This window comes from Macaca nemestrina, chromosome X (genome assembly GCF_043159975.1).
Source record: "Macaca nemestrina isolate mMacNem1 chromosome X, mMacNem.hap1, whole genome shotgun sequence".
Classification (NCBI taxonomy): domain Eukaryota; kingdom Metazoa; phylum Chordata; class Mammalia; order Primates; family Cercopithecidae; genus Macaca; species Macaca nemestrina.
The window spans coordinates 121904365-121926388 of record NC_092145.1 but is presented as its reverse complement, the minus strand read 5'-3'; the positions used below and the strand labels follow the sequence as shown (position 1 = coordinate 121926388).

The 22024-nt window shown below is 41.0% G+C and overlaps 1 protein-coding gene across 1 annotated transcript in view; it reads left to right on the top strand.

Moving 5' to 3' along the window:
* The window catches only part of LOC105499794 (tetraspanin 7), a 119107-nt gene extending 98373 nt beyond the window's left edge, over positions 1-20734 (top strand). Inside the window, exons 3-8 of the mRNA XM_011772614.3 lie at positions 2770-2844; positions 5675-5770; positions 7159-7314; positions 13055-13138; positions 19409-19484; positions 19754-20734. Coding sequence (XP_011770916.2) covers positions 2770-2844; positions 5675-5770; positions 7159-7314; positions 13055-13138; positions 19409-19477 — 480 coding nt within the window. The 3' untranslated portion in view covers positions 19478-19484; positions 19754-20734. The remainder of the gene's footprint in view (positions 1-2769; positions 2845-5674; positions 5771-7158; positions 7315-13054; positions 13139-19408; positions 19485-19753) is intronic.
* The last annotated feature ends 1290 nt before the right edge of the window (positions 20735-22024 follow it).

Below are 22024 nucleotides of genomic sequence, written 5' to 3'. Positions count from 1 at the left end.
CAAGTGACAGGATTTCATTCTTGTTTAGGGCCAGATAGTATTCCATTGTGTATAGACACGTTGTGTCCAGTGTGTATGGACACTTAGGTTGGCTATTGTCAATAGTGCTGCAATATACATGGGGGCGCGGCTATCTCCTCAACATACTAATTTCATTTCCTTTGGTTATATACCCCGCAATAGGATTGCTGGATCATATGGTAGTTCTACTTTTAGTTTTTTGAGGAACCTCTACTCTGTTATCCATAGTGGGTTGTGCTGATTTGCATTCTAGTCAGCAGTGTATAAGAGTTCCCCCTTTTCCACATCCTCATCAGCATTTATTAATTTTTTGTCTAGAGATAGGGGAGGAGGGAGGAGCAGAGGTTAGTCAATGGGTGCAAAGTCACAGCTAGATAGGAGGAATTATCTGGTGTTTGATTGCATAGTAGGGTGACTGTAGTTGATGTATTATATATTTAGCAATAGCTGGAAGAGAGAATTTAGAATGTTCCCACCACAAAGAAATATTTTAGGTAATGGATATGCTAACTGCTCTGATTTGATCATTACACAGAGTATGCATGAATCAAAACATCATACTATACCCAATAAATATGTACAATTGTTATATGTCAGTTAAAAACAAAAACATTTAAAAATATGATTTAGTTCCTTTTATGTGACAGAGGCTGTACTGGGTGCGTATGACATTTTTTTTTTCTCCTCACTACCACCATGCAGTGTAAGTTGTATTTTCATGTTATGTGATAGGAACTTGAGGGTTTAGATAACCCATCCAAGTTCACACAGCTAATGTATGGAAGGCTGGGCTTTGAACCCTTGTATATTTCCTTCCAAAGCCAGGACTATTTCAACTCCAACGTTTACATTTGGGAAAAAGCTCTAACCCCTACCGACCTGTATTTAGTACAAGCTCTTCCCAATAGGCTTTTGGCCAAGGCTTTCTGTAGGTAAAACGGCCACTCTCTGAAACCTCCTAGAGGCAGGAAACTTGCCAGACACAGAAAACTGCTGATCTGGCTGATGAGAACGGAAGTCACTTGATTAACTGTCAGTCTAGAATTTTGCAGTCCTCATATAACCTCATTAATTGCAAAACAACTGAAAATAACTATGTCTACTTTATGGAAGCCCAGAGAGGCTGCCTCTTTTCTAAGAGGTAGTTCATAACAAGATAGGATTCAAACCTAGGAGGACTTCTGACTACAGAGATAAATGTCCTTTCTTCCACCTGCCTGCTAGCAGTTATTTTCCCACTCAACTTTCTGGAAGAGTCTAGGCTTATCCTATCAGCAAAATGGGAGAGTCTCACATCAAACTGTGCTTTGAATTGCATTTTGTATGAGGTTGGGAAAGAAGTCACATACATGGGACATTCTCATAACTACATATTTAGCATTTGAGTGGCTGTGCTTTCTAGAGAATTTTGTTAATATTTAGAAAGAAATTGATATTTTAAGCCAATATTTCCTTTTTCGATATATGTGCCACTAGATGAGAAAAAAAATGTATGATTCTGCATACATATGTATACTTTATGAGACGTGTGTATTTTACAGGTAAGTAATGTGGCCACATGCAATCTATCCAAATTCCACAGCATCATTTAGGGCCACTGCAAATGTTCAAAACCATTATATTTTATTTTGAGATGAGAAGAAGCAGATTGTAAGACATGTGCCTTGTAGGTAAGGAATCAATTCTCGTTTTTATCTGCTTTTCAAAGTTATCCTTAATGTTTCATAAATACCATGTACTACCCTTGAATTTAGACGTGCTTGCCTGTGCATGCACATGCAAAAAACTTCGGAAGTACTGGCAGCATGAGATGAAAAGCACTGAAGATGTTAGATGCTTGCAAATGTCATTAGTAGTATGGCGTATTTACTTTTTGAAAGGCTATAAACTCCATGCAGCATCCATCCCGAACAAGAAACGCGGGCAACTCCACAGGAAAGCTGCTGCGGCTACTGTGTCCAGTGATGACCACCAATCTGAAGAGGAACATCATCTTGCACACGTTTGGCTTCTTGGGCCCAGATGGGAGGGATACAATTCCAAATGAAGCAGTTTTGTAACTGTTTCATCCGAGATGTGGTTGAGACAACTGGAGGCCTTTGCCCAGGCAGCAGGTTCTCATCCTGGCTGTGTTCACACACATGATGGACTAGCATTAGAGAAAAGACATTGGGCCGGTTCTTATTTCTTCTGAAAGCAGCACCAATGCTAGTGAGTGGAAGTTAGAAGTAGGCAGACTTGTGGCCAAAGGGAAAGGAAATCTTTCCAATGATTGGAACAGTTTCAAAATGGAATGGGCCGCAGGGAATTGGCTTGCAGACCGTCGTGAGGAAAGTGATAAAAAAAAAGGCCCCCCAGACAGGGCAGAATGTGTCCTGTGACCTTCAGAGCAGTTTGGTTTTTTTCTAGCTCAAAGATTCTAGCGTAACAAATAGTAGATACCTTAGTTGTGAAAGTTCCTTCCGGGTTTCTCCAGGTGAGCCAAGCTGACAGGCACAATGCCAGTCTCTCAGTGAATTCTCCCCAGCCTGTGTACTCCAGAATGCATATGCATATTAAACACACATTCCTAGATTGAGGCTTATGTGGGTAAATTTAGAGAAGAATGTTTTATATTTTTTTTCTAAACTTTGTCTAGGGAGTGTGAGGACTTGTCTAATTCCCGTTGATTGAAAGTAACCTACCCTGGAGAAGCCCTCTTCTTAATCCTGATGTGTCTGACTTTGTCTTTGTGTGCTTCATTTTCAGTATGCCATGTTTCTGTCCCTGGTGTTCCTGGCTGAGCTCGTAGCTGGCATTTCAGGGTTTGTGTTTCGTCATGAGGTGAGTATACACAAAATGCCTAACTCAATTAAGGGGTGTTTGGGAGGAGGATTCTTGAAACCTCTTGAAATGTGTAAAAGGTGCATGCATATAGGCTAGCTGATTTCCTCAGTGGTGTTGCTGTTTTCCAAAGATCATGTCATATGACCTGAAATTTTCATGAAATTCTAAATGTGGGAATTCCACCAAGCATGAAACCTTCATTGTTGATCTTCACTGTTTCTCCGTGTAGCCGTTGCATAAAATGATTCTCTCCCCCATTTTAAGGCAGTCACCTTCAATATGGATTACATACTCCTTTAAAAATAGTTGCTTCAGGCTGGGCATGGTGGCTCATATCTGCAATACCTGAGCTTTGCAAGGCCTGGGGCAGGAGGATCTTTTGAGGCCAGAAGTTCAAGAGCAGCCTGGGCAACATAGTGAGAACCCCATCTCTAAAAAATAAAAAAATAAATTAGCTGGGTGTGGTGGCTTACATCTATAGTCCTAGCTACTTAGGAGACTGAGGAGGGAGGATCACTTGAACTTGGGAGGTTGAGGCTGCAGTGAGCTAATATCACACCGCTGCACTCCAGCCTGGGCAAGAGAGTGAGACCCTGTCTCTATTTTTTGTTTTTAAAATAGCTGCTTCAGTAAGGCACAAGTGTATATCTGTATAACAAGTTTTCTAAGACTGTAAAGGCAAGCCAAACTAATTGTCTTGCTGCCTCATAATTTTATCATTGTATTCCATAAATAATAGTAAAGCCAGAAGCAGATACACATGTGTTAAAAAGAAAAAGAAAAAAAAAACAAGACACAGGTGGAAAACAGAGAGTTACTGTGGGTCTCAAAAGTCTGGCACCATCTGTTCCCAGACCCTGCCTTTTTTTCTTTTTTAATTTTGTCTTAGATTTTTCATTAACCCATCTTGCTGCACCCTCATTGGTACCACTGTTGTGCTTGGCCAGGTTCAGTTCCCCCTGAGCTTGCCTGTATGCTCTCTGCTCCCCTACTGCCTTGTTTTTCCCCTTTACCAGAGACAGTATCCCAGATGCCAAAGCTGACTCCCAAAACCCAGTTTGTACGGGTGCTGCATTTGGAATTAGAACCCCATTCATAGTCTCTAGTGAAGTGAGACCTGATGAAGTGTTGGCCTCAACAGCCCTAATAAGTGCCCCTTGTGCCTGTGTGAACACCAGGAGCAGCCTGGCTTGTTCCTACCTGAGCCCTTGTGAACTTCCCTCTTGTTGGTTGCTGGGAGTGCGTTCTGTGGAGGGGTTTTTCTCTTAATGGTGCTTGCTGCCTAGGGGCTGGAAATCCTCATCTACCTAATCTCTTTTGCCTGAAACCCTGAGGGATGTTGTGGGAGGAGGGTACAATGCCACTCTGACCACCAGCGCTGGTCTTGAGTTTGGCTCAACAGTCAAACTCACATGATGACAGTAGGTCTCAGTGCCATTTAACAAAAGCGGAAAGATATAACAAAGGAAGGCCAGCTTGCCTGCTAGGCAGCAGTGGGCTTGCTTCTCCACCATGAGTCCACAAAATAGTCTAGCACCTATTCTGTGTACAGTCCCCCATCCTAAGAGACAGCTTAAGTGCAGTGAAATGAGATGACACAGCTGAGTGTGGTAGCCACCTTAGCTTAGAAGCTGCATGTAACTGGTGTTTCTGTCTTGTAACTGTCCCATGGGCATAGTTTACAGCATTTTAGCAAAGAATATGCCTAGTTAGGAGAGTCACCATACTTAGCCCTAAGCTTCCCACCAAGTAATTATTGTCATTTGCTGTCCTCCCAATCTGGAGACATTTTACCAATTGGGGGTCAGTTTTATCACAAACTCAGTGGCCTGGTAACACATCTGACATTCCACCTTCATCAGGTTTTCAGGGAAACAGAGCTTGAAAGTTACCCCAAAGTCAAATGTATTCACAGAAAAGATTTTGTTAATCTTTTTTTTTTTTTTTTTTTTTTTTTTGAGACAGAGCCTTGCTCTGTCACCAAGGCTGGAGTGCTGTAGCACAATCTCTGCTTACTGCAAACTCTGCCTCCTGGGTTCAATTGATTCTCCTGACTCAGCCTCCCAAGTAGCTGGGATTACAGGCGCCTGCCACCATGCTAAATTTGTGTGTGTGTGTGTGTGTGTGTGTGTGTGTGTGTATTTTTAGTAGAGACGGGGTTTCACCATCTTGGCCAGGCTGGTCTTGAACTCCTGACCTCAAGTTATCTTTCCATGTCAGCCTCCCAATGTGCTGGGATTACAGGCGTGAGCCACTGCGCCCAGCTGACCTTTTTAAGTTCTTGTCTTTTATCCTCTTTTTTTTTTTTTTTTTTTTTTTAATTTGCCTCACTAAAGACAGGTAAGTGAAAGTTGGTTTTGCCTCACTCGTATGGTAAAACGGGGATCAGTTTTTGACCAAAACATCAGTCATCCTGTCCACCCAAGTGGTTTGTCTTTTATGACCCTCCTGTGTAAGGGCAGAGAAAGTTATAGAAAGATGGGCATTAATCAATTCAAAGAAAATAAGTAGAAAGCCCATGCCTGAGGTTTGGCAGCTCATCATCACAGCCCTTTCAGAAATGGACAGGCCCCTCCAGCAGGTCATTCAGCAGGTCAGACTTTCTCTGAATTGAGGCTGAGGGGAACAATTTTTTAAATTCCTGAGCTTAAAAACCCCCTGGGAAATTTTCTGAGCTTTTCAGTCTCAGAAAATGGGGCATTGCCTCCCTGGCCTATATTTATACAGAGACTTTCCGAAGAGGCTATGTTAGGGTAGAAGTTGGTAAGAATTGGAGTCAGTTTGGGCTGTGGTGGGCTGCAATCACATCCCTCCTTGTCTTCCATAGATCAAGGACACCTTCCTGAGGACTTACACGGACGCTATGCAGAATTACAATGGCAATGATGAGAGGAGCCGGGCAGTGGACCATGTGCAGCGCAGTGTAAGTTCCAGAGGAGATGGGGGTGTGAACTACCTATGAGGTCTGGGCTTAGACTTATGGGCTGCTGGTAGGTTGGCCTAGTGCTTGCTATTGGTTCCCGTTCTTCAACTCTTAGTCCAGTTCCATTGCCAAGAGTTGACACCCAGTCCTTGTCCAGGCTCCAGTTATTCAGGTAATGAGTGTCAAGGAGGACCACTCCCTTGCGTGTGCCTTGCATCAGTAAAGGGTTGCAAGTATGCCAAGGACAGCTCATTTGCTCTTCAGATCTGAACCCTTGGGAAGGAGTTAGGCAGTGAGTGTGTGACAACCTTGCTTAGAGTTGGCTCCCAGAGGCTGGCTTTCTGGGATCAATGTCTTCAGGCTGGGTGGAGAGCTCAGGTGAGCTGTGTTCACTGGCCGGGGCAGTGGAGTGGGCATAGAGTGGACCTAGAAGAAACTGAGGATCTGTTAGGTATGTGAAGAGGGTGAGCTGCCTGATATTTTGCGGAGGATATGGGGGAAATAGAAGAGAGATTTCCTGTCTGGGTGGCAGGTGCTGGCACTCAAGCATGACCGTCCATCAGGAATCACTAATGAGGCTTTTGATTTGGGTTTTCTTGCTTTTGTTTACTTCAGAAGCAGTCTTTTTTCTAATTTATTTTGATAAAACTTCCAACATATACAGAAAAGTCTCAGGAATATTACAAGGAACTGTATACTCAGATTTACCAATTAATTATATTTTTGCCCCATTTGCTTTAATGTTCCCTATATTGGGGTTGGCAAGCCTCTTCTGTAAAGGATCAAGTAGTAAATATTTTACGCTTTGAGGGCCATACACTCTGTCACAACTACTCATCTCTGCACTGTAGCACAAAAGCAACCACAAACAGTATGTGAACACATAGTTGTCGCTGTGTCCCAGTAAAACTTTATTTACAAAAACAGGTAGCTCCTGGGCTATAGTTTACCAGCTGCGGCTCTCCCTTTCTGTATATGCATCTTTTTAAAAGAACGATTTATTTACTTATTAGTAGAGATCCCAGTGGAGAGGTTTTTGAAACCATATTTGCCTCAATTCACCCATCAATAGTCCTGAGTTAGTGGATGAATACATCTATATCAATAGGTGATTGTGAGTTGGACACAGAAGTATTGCTTTGCTTTGTGGAGGTGAATAAAGAAAGGCAATGTGATATATAATCTAGGACTTCCTTCTTGGAGATCAAACAAGCATCAGTATGGGTATAATTGTTATTGGAGCTTCCCATTCATCTTGACTCACCAAAGCTGCACATGTTGTCTTAGGGCCTTGGCCTGTGTTTCTCTTGTAAAAGTTACAAGGCAGTGATTGAGGAGACCACATTTGATCTACCACTTTTTGATTATTTTCCTTTCCCTGTTAATAGCTGAGCTGCTGTGGCGTGCAGAACTACACCAACTGGAGCACCAGCCCCTACTTCCTGGATCATGGCATCCCCCCCAGTTGCTGCATGAACGAAACCGATTGTAATCCCCAGGATCTACACAATCTGACTGTGGCCGCCACTAAAGTTAACCAGAAGGTACCTGCTTTCTCCCAGCCCTGATGGGACCAGTGGTGAATGTTTGGGAGGGGTTTTTTGTTTGTTTGTTTCTGTGAAATTATGATAAATAGATTTGAAACAGTAGTCAAGGAAAAGAGAATCTTACTTTGTGGTTCCTTGATTGCCTGGGAGAGGTACTTGAGGCTGCTCACTTCTAAAAGAGAAAGCTGTGACTCAGATCAGCCTTGTCTTTCTCTCCCACAGCAAGGATCTACGAGGCATAGTTAGGAAGGTTTAGCAAGCTGTTCCTGTTAACCCTGATGCTTATGTCAGACAGCGAGTGTTGGCTTTCTTCTTTTGGGGTGTCCATCTTCTGCTTAATATACCATCCAAACATGAAATTGTTTGCAGCTGGGTGTCAGTCTTTGGCAGCAAGAGAGGAGTAGAGTTGACAGACAGCATCTACTTCTGCTAGGAAGGTGGCCTTTATTTTAGGGAGTTTACTGCCATAGGAAAATAAATCAGCAACTCCGATTCAACTCATTGTCAACCTCCCGACTCCCAAAGAAATTAGAGAGGGGGAAAAAAGAGGACTAAATGAGATTTAAAAGTTAGTACATAGTGGAAATGAGGGAAATGAAGTTTTAGTAGTCAGAGAAGAGGAAAATCAATTCTGCATTCCACTTTACAGAGAATACGATGAAGACATGATAAAACTGCATGTGAAGACTATCTACATTCTTAAATGTTTAGAGAAATACCATATATAAAATATATTTTGGTAAACAAAAGGGAGGGAAAAACCTATTATTGTGTTTACTTCCTGTTATTCAGTCAAGGGGTGAATCTTTTCTTGCTAAGATAAAATTCTGTTCTTATGATGTCTTCAAAATTCTATGTGATCTGGACCAACTGCTGAATAATTCAGAGAGAAAAGATAGTTCAGTAAGATTCAGTACTGACAGCTTCTTGTCTAAGTTAAAAGGACATCTGTTTCTATTTGAATTTTTCTTATGAACCCAAACATTGAGGCTTCCTTCATCTCTTATTAGTTAATAAGGTAACTTCTGGCTTCTTCATGGGCATACCCACTGAGTACCCATATGTGTCATTATGCTTCCATTTTATGAAGTGCTAAGCATGTGGTAGACACTCCAATTTATGGAAGACAAGACATGCTCTATGGCAGTGAGATATTTGATATAACAGAGCCTCAGAAAGTCATTCATGAAAGCAGTACCCAAGTCTTTTTTTTTTTTTTTGGCCACTCAAACTTCCTCTTCTTTTGTGAAAATTGAGGATCCAGAAGTCAGGAACACGGGGTCTAGTGTCAGGCTCCAGTAGAAGTTCTGACTGAGCCACCGTTGATTATGTGATCTCGGTCAAGTTACTTAACCTTTCTCAGTCTTGCTTTTCTCATCTGTAAAATGGGGATAATAAGAATACATGCTCCTTGTGCTTGATTTGAAGATTTAATGAGATAAAGTGTCAAAAGCACAGTACCTGGCACAGATTATGACACAGATGTGATACACGTTAACGGTAATGTAAATGATGATGGTGAAATTTGTCTTCTATATCACATGGAGTCTTTTATTAACAATGATGCAGCAGTTTCTTATAGGGAGGATCTTTTGTTAGTATGTAAAAACAAATTTGGAGACGTATCTTATAGTGCATCTATAATCCTTACAATTATTTCCAGAAAGAGAGATAGGGTCACCTTTTTTCATTTCACTGATAAACCTACACACTGACCTCACTTTCCACCTCCCCACTGTAATCCAACTTTATATTTTCCTGGCCACCTCAAATACTTAGAAGATCTGCTTAACTTCTCTCTTACTTACCTTATAGCCTCCAACCTGGCTCCCTCAGAGGAGAAAAACTGAATGAAAACTAAAATTTGTCTACCAAGTTTCCTTAGACATTCTTATTTAATGCCCACCTGAACTTATGAGACGAATTACTTCTCCTGACTAAATCTCAGACACCTAATCTATACAAGGTGGGAGATGGGGATGGGGTAATAGTAGATGCTCATACATGTTACCCGTCCTCCCAGTGACTCCTTCCCCCTAGGAGGCTTAACTACTGCCACATTCTAGTGATATGGAATCCTATGATTTAGAATAAATGGATCATCCCTGTAGATCCTGTGGTGTCTTAGACCCTGTACTCTGATAGCACAGAAAGACGATTCTTGGCTCTTACCAGGAAGCTTGAGAAACCCGTCTTGTACAGATAACCGGGAGAGAACAGGAGGAAAGTATGTAGAGTTAAATAGGACATTTATTGTTTGGATTTGGGGACAGGTTTTATTTTGGTTTTGCTAGCAGGATGATGAAATGTCTGCAGGTTCAGTTGGCTAACAGCATTGGCTGAAATCCTACTTCATGGGAATTATTTGACAGTTTATAAGGGCGAGAGGAACATAGTTATTCTGCTTGGCAGCTACAGAGATACCTCTTCCCATAACCTATCTGGAACTAGCGTTCTACTTCTAGTAGTTAAAGTCGGTCACTTGCAGATGTTTTCCATTGGTGACTGTTGATTTAGACATGCTGAGAGGGCGAGCAAATGAACTGTTCTGAGTGTTTCCTAGGATACTTAGCAGGTCTGTGTAGATTTATCTCACACCTGACAACCAGACTTTTGTATTAGGAAATTGAGAGAGGTTGTTGTGAGTAGATAAGATCATAGTTTAGGGGAAAATTTAAGGTTGAATGCAAACATGGCCTGTGGTAGTAGTATTAAATCAGCTCTTACAGTATGCAGATCTGTGCTGAGACCAGGAAAATGAACTTTGGGGTCCATGCAGTAAATAACAGAAAAATCCAGAGATGGCAAACATTTATTTTGACATTGGTCTCTTATTGTTTAAAAACAAAACAGAAAAAAAAACTAAGTCACTTTTCTCATTTTAATTAATCCTATTACTGATATGATTCATTAACTTGCTTTCTTATTTGGAATAAAAAATAATGAGAAAACATTTCTTATAGAAGAGTGCTTCTCACCTTTTAATGGGCATGTGAAGCGTCTGGAGATCTGGTTAAAATTCATTAAAAATATGTCTAAAGGAATAACCCATGGATTTGGCAGATTCTGATTCAGTAGATCTGGGGTGGAGCCTTCAATTCTGCATTTCTAACAAGCTCCTAGGTGAATAAATACTGCTCATTCAAGATCCATACATTGAGCAAGGTTTAGAGAGAATTATTTCGGCACAGTTGTACTAATGCCAGGCAGTTATTCCCTTTTTCTGGTGTCTCCTACTGGTTGGAGTGGCCTTACCAAAAATAATGTGACCAAGTCTAAAGTCTTCTAGAATGGAGTAGAAATCATACTTGAGAAAATATATTCAGTTTAAGTGTGGAATTGAAGTGCGCAGAAAAAAAATCTATGCCAAACTATTTTGCAGAATAAGAAAATACTCATTTTGCTTCTCTCTGGGTTGTATTATCAGGCTTGTGTTTCCAAATTTTGAGCTTACGTAACACTGGTGCTGATCTGTACCTCATTCCTTAGCCCCATCATCACTGCAGGGAGAAGATACAGTAATGATAGCCAGCCTGGCAAACTGCTGTCTTAGCCGCTACCTTTTGGGAAAGTGTTAGAATATCCACATCTCTTTTCATTTTGTCTTCTTTCTAACCCAAATTCTTCTCTCTTCTACTACCTTTTGAAAAATTGTATGAGGTTGGGCATGGTGGCTCATGCCTGTAATCCCAGCACTTTGGGAAGTTGAAATGGGTGGATCACCTGAAGTCAGGAGTTTGAGACCAACCTGGCCAACATGGTGAAACCCCATCTGTACTAAAAATACAAAAATTAGCCAGGCATGATGGCACACACCTGTAATGCCAGCTACTCGGGAGGCTGAGGCAGGAGAATCGCTTGATCCCTGGAGGCGGAGGTTGCAGTGAGCCGAGATCACGCCACTGTACTCCAGCCTGGGCTACAGAGCAAGACTCTGTCTCAAAAAAAAAAAAAGAAAAAAAAAAGAAAAAAAAAGAAACAAAGAAAGAAAAGAAAAGAGAAAAAGAAAAAAAATGTGATATAGAGTCTCACTAGTAACAGTGAAATCAGTAAGCTTCTACTATGGGGAATCAAATATTAAAACTCCCCATGAGTGATAATGTATTTCCTTTCCCACTCCCACCCTGGCCTTCAAATTTGCATCAGATAACTAAGAAGTCTAGTTTGTCGATTGCATTGAAAACATATGTCGGCCGGGCGCGGTGGCTCAAGCCTGTAATCCCAGCACTTTGGGAGGCCGAGACGGGCGGATCACGAGGTCAGGAGATCGAGACCATCCTGGCTAACACAGTGAAACCCCGTCTCTACTAAAAAATACAAAAAACTAGCCGGGCGAGGTGGTGGGCGCCTGTAGTCCCAGCTACTCGGGAGGCTGAGGCAGGAGAATGGCGTAAACCCGGGAGGCGGAGCTTGCAGTGAGCTGAGATCCGGCCACTGCACTCCAGCCTGGGCAACAGAGTAAGACTCCGTCTCAAAAAAAAAAAAAAAAAGAAAACATATGTCACACAAAGGGAACAACACACACTGGGCCTATAGGAGGGTAGAGGGTGGGAGGAGGAAGAAGATCAGGAAAAACAACTAATGGGTACTAGGCTTAATACTTGGGTGACAAAGTAATCTGTACAACAAACCCCCCACGACACAAGTTTACCTATATAATAAACTTGCACACGTACCCCTGAACTTAAAAACAAAAGAAAATATGTCTGAAAGCACTACTGGTAAGTTAATGCACCATTTTTTTTTCCCTGCAAGCAGACTATAAATGTATATAGATAATCACTTAATAGAAGACACAGCATTGGCAGAATTTTTTACAAGCTATGAGAAATGTTAAATTGTTAAATTTGAACTTAAAGAGGGGAAACATGCTTGGGGTTTTTTTGTTCTTCAAATGTTATTAAAACTTAGTGTGCCATTTTGATAAATAAGAACCAGCTTTAATCTGTTTATCAAATTAATGTCTTTATTTGTCACAGACTTTATACAATTTAGTTGAGGCCCTTTTCCAGAAAACTGGAAAAAGACCATGTCTTCCTGGCTGAATAAGTCAGTTCAGAACTCTAGGTTGATTTGGCCAGTTTCAAATAAATATACTTACAAATTCTCTCTCTCTCCGGAAAAGATGACCCTAGAACATAGGTTTTCCCTATTTAAAAAATCCTAATGGTCTCATTAGGAAGAACCCTAAAACTCCATAAAGTTGGCAGATACTCAAACACTTCCCTCTAGCCAGATGATTCCGGTTTGTTTATTCAAGATTTTGTCATTCGTTGTCAAAATGCTAGTAACCATGTTTATGATGCTGAGATTTCCTGTTCAAGGATGCGGAATGTCTTTTCAAGTCTACTTCTTTGTCTCTGTAGTGTTTGCTTCATAGATCTTAGAGATCTCTTGCTACATTTAATCCTACTACAGAAACATTTGTCGATGAAATTGTGTCTGGGATTGACTTTAAATGGGATGGGAGTTGGGGAGGTTCAAATGAAGCAAGATTGACCAGATGTTAATTTGTGATGTTTGGGGAAGGGTCATGTGTCTCTGTATTTTTGTGTATGTTTGAAACCTTTTCTTATTTTTTTAAGTTTGAAAAGAATGCTAATAAATTCCTGGAGTGAGTTGCAATTGTATTTGCTGAATTAAGGTTGAAGTGTATGTTGGGAGTGTTTCGAGTACACATAGCCCAGCTTGGCCTGAGTAAAAACATGTCTCCAAGACAGTGTCTTTCTCTTTCCAGGGTTGTTATGATCTGGTAACTAGTTTCATGGAGACTAACATGGGAATCATCGCTGGAGTGGCGTTTGGAATCGCATTCTCCCAGGTAGCTTCATAATTGTGCAGAACCTAGTCTAACCTTTCCTCTGCCTCCCTCCCTGGCCTCCAGATTCTCTGCCTGCCTTCCTGTGCTTTGGGAAAAGCTGATAGATGGGGTCAAAGCTCCTTGCTCATTAGTCCTCAGGTGATCTGTTTATTGATTTTTCTTTTTCAACTCAAATGAAGTTTTGTCACCAAGGGAATATCAGTTACAGTTACACTAATGACTAGCTCCAGAAAAACAACTGGTTACTTCTGTAGGTCAAATGGAGGTTAACTGAATAACGTGCTGGCATAATTGGATCATAAACAACTCAAAACAGCAAATGGCTGATCTGGATTTGGGGGAAGCGTTTTTCCTGATTAACCTGACCCTTTTTTGCTCTCTCTTAGTTCCCCTGTATTACAGGTGAGATCTCTCCCTTTTAAAGAAAGCCTAAATTTAGCAAACTTCGACTTGTGATCATTATTTTAATCTCTAAGTTTGGCTATTTGTAAGAAGTTTGACTATTCTTATGTGGTTTCTTAAGAGGAAATAAAATTTTGTGTACTAAATTTTATAGCCCTTTATCTGTACCTACCCTCAAGAAAACAATGGGAGAAGTACTATGCCAATTAAGTAAACCACACACACTGGAGGATAGAATAAGATTAAGCTAAATCTAAAACGTAGCCCACCTCCACCAGGCAGGGCATGGTCCCTCAGGCTTCTGATCTCCCAGACAAATGATACATCCTTGCTATAATGTGGCTTTGGGTAGAAGAATCAACATGTATAGTTAACAAGCAAGAGCAAACTTTGTTTATGTTTAACTCAGACTTTGTTCAGACCAACAGATCGTTTTTCAAACAAAGCCCCGATTAATGTTGTCTGAGTAATGTCTCCACAGCTCTCAATTCTTTTTTTATTTTTTTATTTCTTTTTATTTAGGACCTGGTGTCTACAACAAACCACAACTCTAATTTCTATATAGGCTATCTCAGACTCTAATTACTTTTTCCCTACCCATCTGTATCTCTGGCCCTCCTGCTTAGCAATGCAGATGCACTTTAATTTTAGTCCAGTTTGTTCCTAAAACTTTCTAATTGAAACGTGGAATATACGGAAAGGTGCATAAATTATGTTTACAGCTTAATAAGTTACCACAAAATGAACATAGCTGTGTAACCCTCGCTTAGATTAAGGCATAGAACTTTAAGCCTGATGGTTTGTTTTTTACAAGTAGACAGCCTTAGAGAAGTAGAAGAGCTTTTCTTCCTAAGCAGTTACAAAACCTGTGCAACATTTTATCTCACAAGAGCATGTGGGCTCAGCCAACACAAGTGTGTTCCTTGTTGCAATTTCAAAACTATCTTTTACCATGCTTCGTTGTTTTTTGTTTTTGTTTTGAAGCCCATGAAGTGAATGAAACCCTCAACACTCCAACACATAGACAAATCAGAGTGGGGTCACAAACAATGCAAATTAACTCAGTCTCCAGAGACATTTGAAAAGCAATTGCTACTCTGAAATGTATTCTAGTTGCTATAATATTTCAATAATACTCAGCCACATCACTCTAATGACTGAGGGACATTTTAGAGGATCCCCAAACCCTGGTGACTGATGCAAATGTGCAGGATGCACTTGACAGCCTGGAACATCCTGTTTACTTAACACATGTATGTGTGGCATCATATTGTTAACATCAAAAGGGCATTCATGTGTTTGGCATTTGAGGAGGCCTGTCCCATTGGAGGAAAAAAAAATATTGCTGAAGTCTCCCCTACTAGCTATCCTAGAACCATAAAGGGACATTATGCTGATACTGTACATTAGGAGAAGAGAGCCTCAAATAACCTGGAATCTCATGAATGAAACACCTTATCATCCAAGAATATTCCCATGTGGCCATGAGCATGAGTGTATGTGTGGTATTAGGAGGATCCTGCTTTCATTAATGAGATGAATCAAATGGATCCTTCTCCAAGTAATGAATCTGATTAATACCTCTCTTCCACTCTTCTCTCACACATCCCAATGAAGAAACGTATGATTAGACAAATAATTATCTGGCCTGATTAATCTCTCTGTGCTACCTTAAGAAATCTGTGATTTGTGAATTGTTGAATATGTACTGTGACCCTCTAGGGCAGTAAGAGAGGGGCTTTGACCTTAAGGAACCCCAACTCTGAAATTCTCTGCAGTGAGTTTAGGTCTCATCAAGGTACCACATAGTTATTGGGGTGATAAAACACAAAGCCCAGTGACATCATACCATGGTGCTAGTACTACTGGCAGGCAGGTCCAGCAGGGCAGACACTTGAGACCTGCTCCCAGGTTCGGGCAGGGAAAGGAATGGCTGTGGCTGGCATTTGCCAGCCAGATGCACCAGGAACTACAGCTATTTATGGTGCCATCAGCCTCAGGGTTCCTGAAAGCTGAAGTTGACTTCCAGATGTCCGTAGATCCAGGGCATCCCTGGGACAATAGTGGCCACTTACCAGATGCCCATTCACAAAGAACCAGCCCTACTGATCCTGGTCAGTGACCTAGAACCAGACCTTTGGCTACATGTGTTCAGAAATTTTAGAGCCAATGTCATAGTAAAATTTAGCACATGTTGTCTGATATTGATGAACCAGTTGTGTTGACCTATGCCTTAGCCTTCCTATAATAAAGAAGGCTCTACTAAGTAGAGGCCACAGAGAGGACAAAGTAGGTAGGAAAGAACAGAGCTCTCTCCCTCCCTCCCTCCCACTTTTGCTCTCCTGCCCTCGACCTTTTTCTTGCCCTTTGCTTGCTCTTATGACCTCCATGCTATCATCTGTTGGAAGAAACCGGCCATGCACATCTATTGTCTCAAAGATTAAAGGTGGTATAAAGTATTAGGAAAACTAAGCTGGGTCTAGCCTTTTAATACACTGGGCAAGAACTTTGTTCCCTGTTAGCTAACTTAGCTAATTGAAAGCTCTCGAGTGCTGTTTTTGAACAGTAGCAGGGTTGTGTCAAGCATTAAACACTTCTCTCTACAAACTTCCATTGCCTTTGCCCTCTCAAGGTAAACCTCATTTGTCTGGACTTGATGGGCAGAGTCTGCTGCCCTATAAATTTATAGCAGAAGGTTGAATCTGTTTAGTAGGGTACCTCTTCGCTGCATCTTTGGCAACTGCTTTTTCACTCGAGGGCTTGTGGGGAGAGTGAGAGATGGAGCATGCATGTACAGTACCCCTGTCCTATCCCCACCCCCAAAATGCCCTGGAAGCCAAGAACCATGGGATGTCTCGGCATGGACATGTTTATTGTTCAATTTGTGACATTGTGTATATGTACATACGCATGTGTGTGTGTGGTGGGGTGTTCTCTGGTCTTCTGTGTTTAGTACTTCTGTGTCTAAGGTAAATAGACCCAGGGCTTTGCTAGACTTGGAACCTGTTAGGCTGGATTAATTCCCCATATCATGTAATATTGTAGTCCTGAGTAAAGACAGTAGAGCCATTTTCCAGAAGGGGAGGGTTGAGTGACTCGCTTGAAGTTGGGCAGCTACTATAGATCCAGTATTATAATTCTGACCTCTTCACCTGGCCTGCTGTATTAACTTTTAAGGCCAGAGATCACCCTTGTTCCTGCCTCTGGTAGCACCTGAAGGGAATTCATTTATTGCTTTTATAACAAAAAGACTTAAGTCTGTGAAATACAAAAGGAAAAGGTACTCATAAGAAAACACAGACCCTATTACTACCCATCCATTTTCTGACCCTCATCCTCCTGTCTGGCCTCCTCCAGGGTCTAAATGCTGCTAAGATGTGCCGGTCATTCTTTTCTTTTGGGGGGCCCTTGAGAAGACTTGTTTACCTTTTCTATGTAGAGGGCAGGACAGAGCTGAGGCTTTTCTTAGATAGGATGAGAGGGTACAACATTAAGCTCTGAGAATTACCTGTGTAGCTTGGGGCGTATTCTTTAACCTCTCATAACCCTCAATTTTCTTATCTGGAAAACTGAGATTGTAATATTGTACAGGTTGTGGTAAATATTCAATACAGGCTAGGTACAGTGACTCATGTCTGTAATCCCAGCACTTTGAGAGACAGAGGCAGGCAGATCACTTGAGCCCAGGAATTCAAGACCAGCCTGGTCAACATGGCAAAACCCCATCTCTACTAAAAATACAAAAATTAGCTGAATGTGGTGGCGCACAACTGTAATCCCAGCTACTCAGGAGGCTGAGGCAGGAGAATCACTTCAACCTGGGAGGTAGAGGTTGTAGTGAACCGAGATTGCACCACTGCACTCCAGCCTGGATATTCAATACAGTCAGCCTTCCGTATCTGCAGGTTCTGTATCCATGAATTCAACCAACTATGGATTGAAAATAACAATACAACAAAAAATAATGCAAATAAAAGCAATATAGTATAGCAACTATTTACACAGCATTTACATTGTATTAGGTATTATGAGTAATCTTGAGATGATTTAAAGTATAAAGGAGGATGTGCATAGCTTATATGCAAATATTGCACGATTTTATATCAAGGACTTGAGCATCCTAGGATTTTGCTATCTTCAGGAGGTCCTGGAACCAATCTTCAACAGATACTAAGGGACGACTGTAATTTGTTCTACCTGAATGTGTTATGTACCTCTGACACTTATTTAATTTTTGACATTATCAAGTGTGTTCTGCTGTTTGTTGGTCCTGGAAAATGGAAGTTCTAATAAAAAGAGACAAGCTATGAGGTTCAAGGTCATTACATTCATATTTTAGTTTCTCATTTGGCAGAATATTCTAAAGGTTATAGCCATGGTATCTTCAGCCACTTGGCAGTAAGTGCATGAGACTATGTATTTTATGGCACCAAATGATGTTGACCAGAACCTTGGTAGGAGATAGGACGAGTCCAATAAGATGATGATGCTTCCTTACCTGAAAGAGGTTATAGTTTGCATATTTCACAGCACAATTTTGATTTGAAAAAGGAAGATAAGAAATGAGAACTGGAACCTGCACGGGTAGGTTAAGAGCCAGGAGAATGGAGTTCAGGTGTTTCCCTGACCAACAGTGGGACCTGAAGTGGCAGTAGGTGTTTCATCTATAAGATGAGGGTGACTAGGTGGACTGGATGAGCAGTTCCCTGCCCTTGAAGGCTTGTTAAAACACCAGTTGCTGGGCCCCAACCCCCAGCATATCTGATTCAGCAGAACTGGGGTGAGATCTGAGAATGTGCATTTCTAAAAAGGTCCCAGGTGATCGTGATGCTCTTGGTCCTGGGGTCGCACTTCTAGTGACACAGGTCTGATCCAGTAAAACATGCCCAGTTGTCTAAAGAGAAGGGACTACATTGACTAAGAGAAAGCAGCCTCTAGACTCAAGTGCACAATTGGGCTCCTCTCTAGAGAATGCTGATCCTCCAGATTCATGAGTGGAAATTTTCTTTTCTAATGAACAGAACAAGATGTGGTTAAGGGTGTCTTGAGGGTATCACAATCATCTTTATTAGATTCACTTGTGCTACAGTTTAGATCAAGGCACAAAGACAAGTGGATGACTAGAATCTTCTGAGGAGGTAGAGGTACTACATCACTTGTTGTCCTGAGGCCCCTAAAAGAACTGGGAGGTGGGCCCTGGGTGTAGATGAGCCCACTTAGGCCTAAGATATCTACATGATCAAGAGACAGAATATAAAGCCCCACTTTCCCCTAGCCCCTCCTACCTTTTCATAAGCTGTGGCTTTCTTACCCCACTGGTGAATGTGCCTCATCAAGAATAGGGTCTCTATTCTTGCCTCAAGGAAAGAACTATTATTTTGTCAGCTGGGTATGACTGAGATATCATAGTATGCTGAGAAGTCTTCCAAATGCATGTGCTATAGATTTGAATTAAATTTTAGCCTTTTAGTTAATATATCACTAAATTCTGTGTTCCTTAATTTTTTTATTACTCTCATAACATGAACAAATTTTAATACTCCTTAAGTGTCAAAAGTTGTTCTTAAATGGCCAGAGTGAGCTACAGCTGGAACATGATGGCCAGTTTGAGAACTTCCAGTTGGCTCTGCAGTTAGACTCCCAACAACTGAGATCCCATGGTTGAAATCAGGTTTTATCTTTTGCTCTAGTGCCCTTTCCCCATTTACATACAGAAACACTTGGTTGTTGAAAAAATTATGTCTAGTGATACACACATGTAAAAAATCACATTATCCCCCATAAATATATAAAATTATTAATTAAAAATTAAGAGGGTGTGGTTCGGTGACTTGAGATTCTCGTTTTCATTTTTCTCCCTGGCAACAGTTAATTGGCATGCTGCTGGCCTGCTGTCTGTCCCGGTTCATCACGGCCAATCAGTATGAGATGGTGTAAAGAGAAGGTAGGTGACAGTGGGGAGTGTTTAATTTTGAGGGGTCCCCTTTGGGACACATAATACCCTTCAAATGTGCAGGAGTACTCCCTGGCCATTGAGCCACCTGATCTTGGTGGTACTTGTCCATGTGCAGAAATCTCATTTCCATGGTTCTGGGAAGGAGGTATAATTGGTTCTTTTGTGGAAACTGTGGAAATCCTTTTTTCAGCTTGTTATCTTTCTTTTCAAGTCCTCATGACTGGTGAATCACTCACATGTTCTAATTTCTCTCTTAGTCTTTCAAGAACGACGGAAGAAGAGACCTGTTTTAAAAAGGAACTGCAGCAATCTTTGAAAGACTTCCAAAGAATGTTAGAGCACAGTACATAATACACCTGCCCTGCTCCCCCTATCCCTTACCCCCCACGTGCAACTGACACTCCCACCCAGTCTCTGCTCCACCTTTCAGCCCATGTCACTTGTAGTGTCCATTTTGTGAAGCCTTGTTGTGCCACAGAGTGTAGCCAGGTCCCCTTGCAGCTAGTCCTAGCGAACCTCACCCCGAGGCCCTGCATGGGCCAGCCCCTCCATCTGTACTTGGTCCAACTGCAACTCATCATCGGTGACTGGTTATCACACCATCGCTGGCCCCTTCGGGCCCTGCATGTAGTGTGGGAGGCTCCTGTTAGCTCCTCACTGTGGTAAATGCCACACACCTTTAAGTAGATAAGCAGACGATAATTATCTGTTCTTTTGACTTAATCTCATTTGGTTTGATTTCCCCTCTACTAAGGCTTTCCTACCTTCTTCAGGCTGCCTAAGACATGTAAAGAAACACATCGATAATTGTCCATGAGGAGAAAAAAAGCATGTGTCATGCATGAAGGAAACTGAGCTTTAGGTGGCCTCCTTGCTTGTTACATACCTGGGTATGTGTAGGCAGTTTAGTGCATCTTTGCCTCTCAGTTGAAACCTGTATAATCCTGTTACAAAGCTGTGTTGTTGCTTCTCGTGAAGGCCATGATATTTTGTTTTTCCCCAATTAATTGCTATTGTGTTACTTTACTACTTCTCTCTGTATTTTTTTTCTTGCATTGACATTATAGACATTGAGGACCTCATCAGAACAATTTAAAAATGAGTGTGAAGGGGGAACAAGTCAAAATATTTTTAAAAGATCTTCAAAAATAATGCCTCTGTCTAGCATGCCAACAAGAATGCATTGATATTGTGAACATTTGTGATATATGTATTAATAAATAGAGCAATTACAAGCAGCTGTGTTCTGGTTCTGTTCTTTGGTTCTTATGAAAGTTTTTAAATACATTTCTATTCCATCTTGCTCTTTAGGACATTGAAGGCAAGTGGACCATCTCACACAGTGACACACTTCTCCATGTGTGCTCCCACCCCACCAAAATAGCATCAGGCAGCAGAGAAGCTAAAGGGTTAGATTTTTAAAATTATTGTTATGGACACTTCAGAAACTTTAACCATTTATCATGAACAGAATATATTGTTGTCTGCAGAAATAGAGCCTTCATATCATTTCAGGCCTCTGAAATCCTCGGATCTGAAATCCGTGAAATAAATACAAAGATTTCAGCTGAGCTTTTAAAGTCTGGATTTCATTTTCTTAAAAAAGGAAATGAGCCTCTATTCTTCCCTTCATTGTTTCTAATGAGCATGAATTCTTCCCTTTCCTCTTTCTTTTCTGGGTTGGAGTGAGTAAACACAATCTAGAGAAGAGATTACATCCTACGATGCAGCCATCCCAATGCCGCAGTTTGTACTGAAGTATGGAATGCTTACACTTGATTTAAAGAGCATTTTATCAATAGGTGCAGTAGATTATTTGCAATCAGTTTATTCTTGATGAGTCATCCAAAAACCAAAAACCTAGTAAAAGCATAAATTGATCTGTTACCAAAATGAGTGGATCTAAAAGGCTCCCTCTTCTCTATAGCACAGACTGTAATTAGAATGGAGATGGCTTTCTAACTATATGCATTTATTAGCCTGATCTCTGCATAGAGTAAACCCTACTACAACATTGACAAAGGACACTGCTTAAACCTTCAGTTGTACCCTCTTGAAAAGGTCAGCATTTTTAGTGAATTAAGGAGAGCTCTTCTGTGGAAACATATGTAGCTCAAAAGTTTTTCACATCTCTGTTTCGTAATTTCTATTTCATTATATATTGAAATGAGGCTTTTCTGTAAAATCCTAAATAGATCCCAACCCATGGTTTATCTTTTTGCAAACTGTGTGTTTATTGGTATACTTTGGTAAGTAAGAAATCTATATACTTTCTAAATTAAATTCAGATCTCAGAATAACATACTTTTAATGTGAAACATTTGGACCAAGGTTGATTTTCCTTTAAAACTATCAAGTGTTCATGTTTCAACCCTGAATGACTTGTGTGTAATGTCCTTTCCCCTTTCAAAGGAAACTTAAAGGACACAAATTGAAATACTTTTTTTGTTTTCTTTTATTATCTTCCCCCGCCCCCCCCTTTTTTTTTTTTTTGGAAATATAACATTTACTTATGGTAAAAAACACAA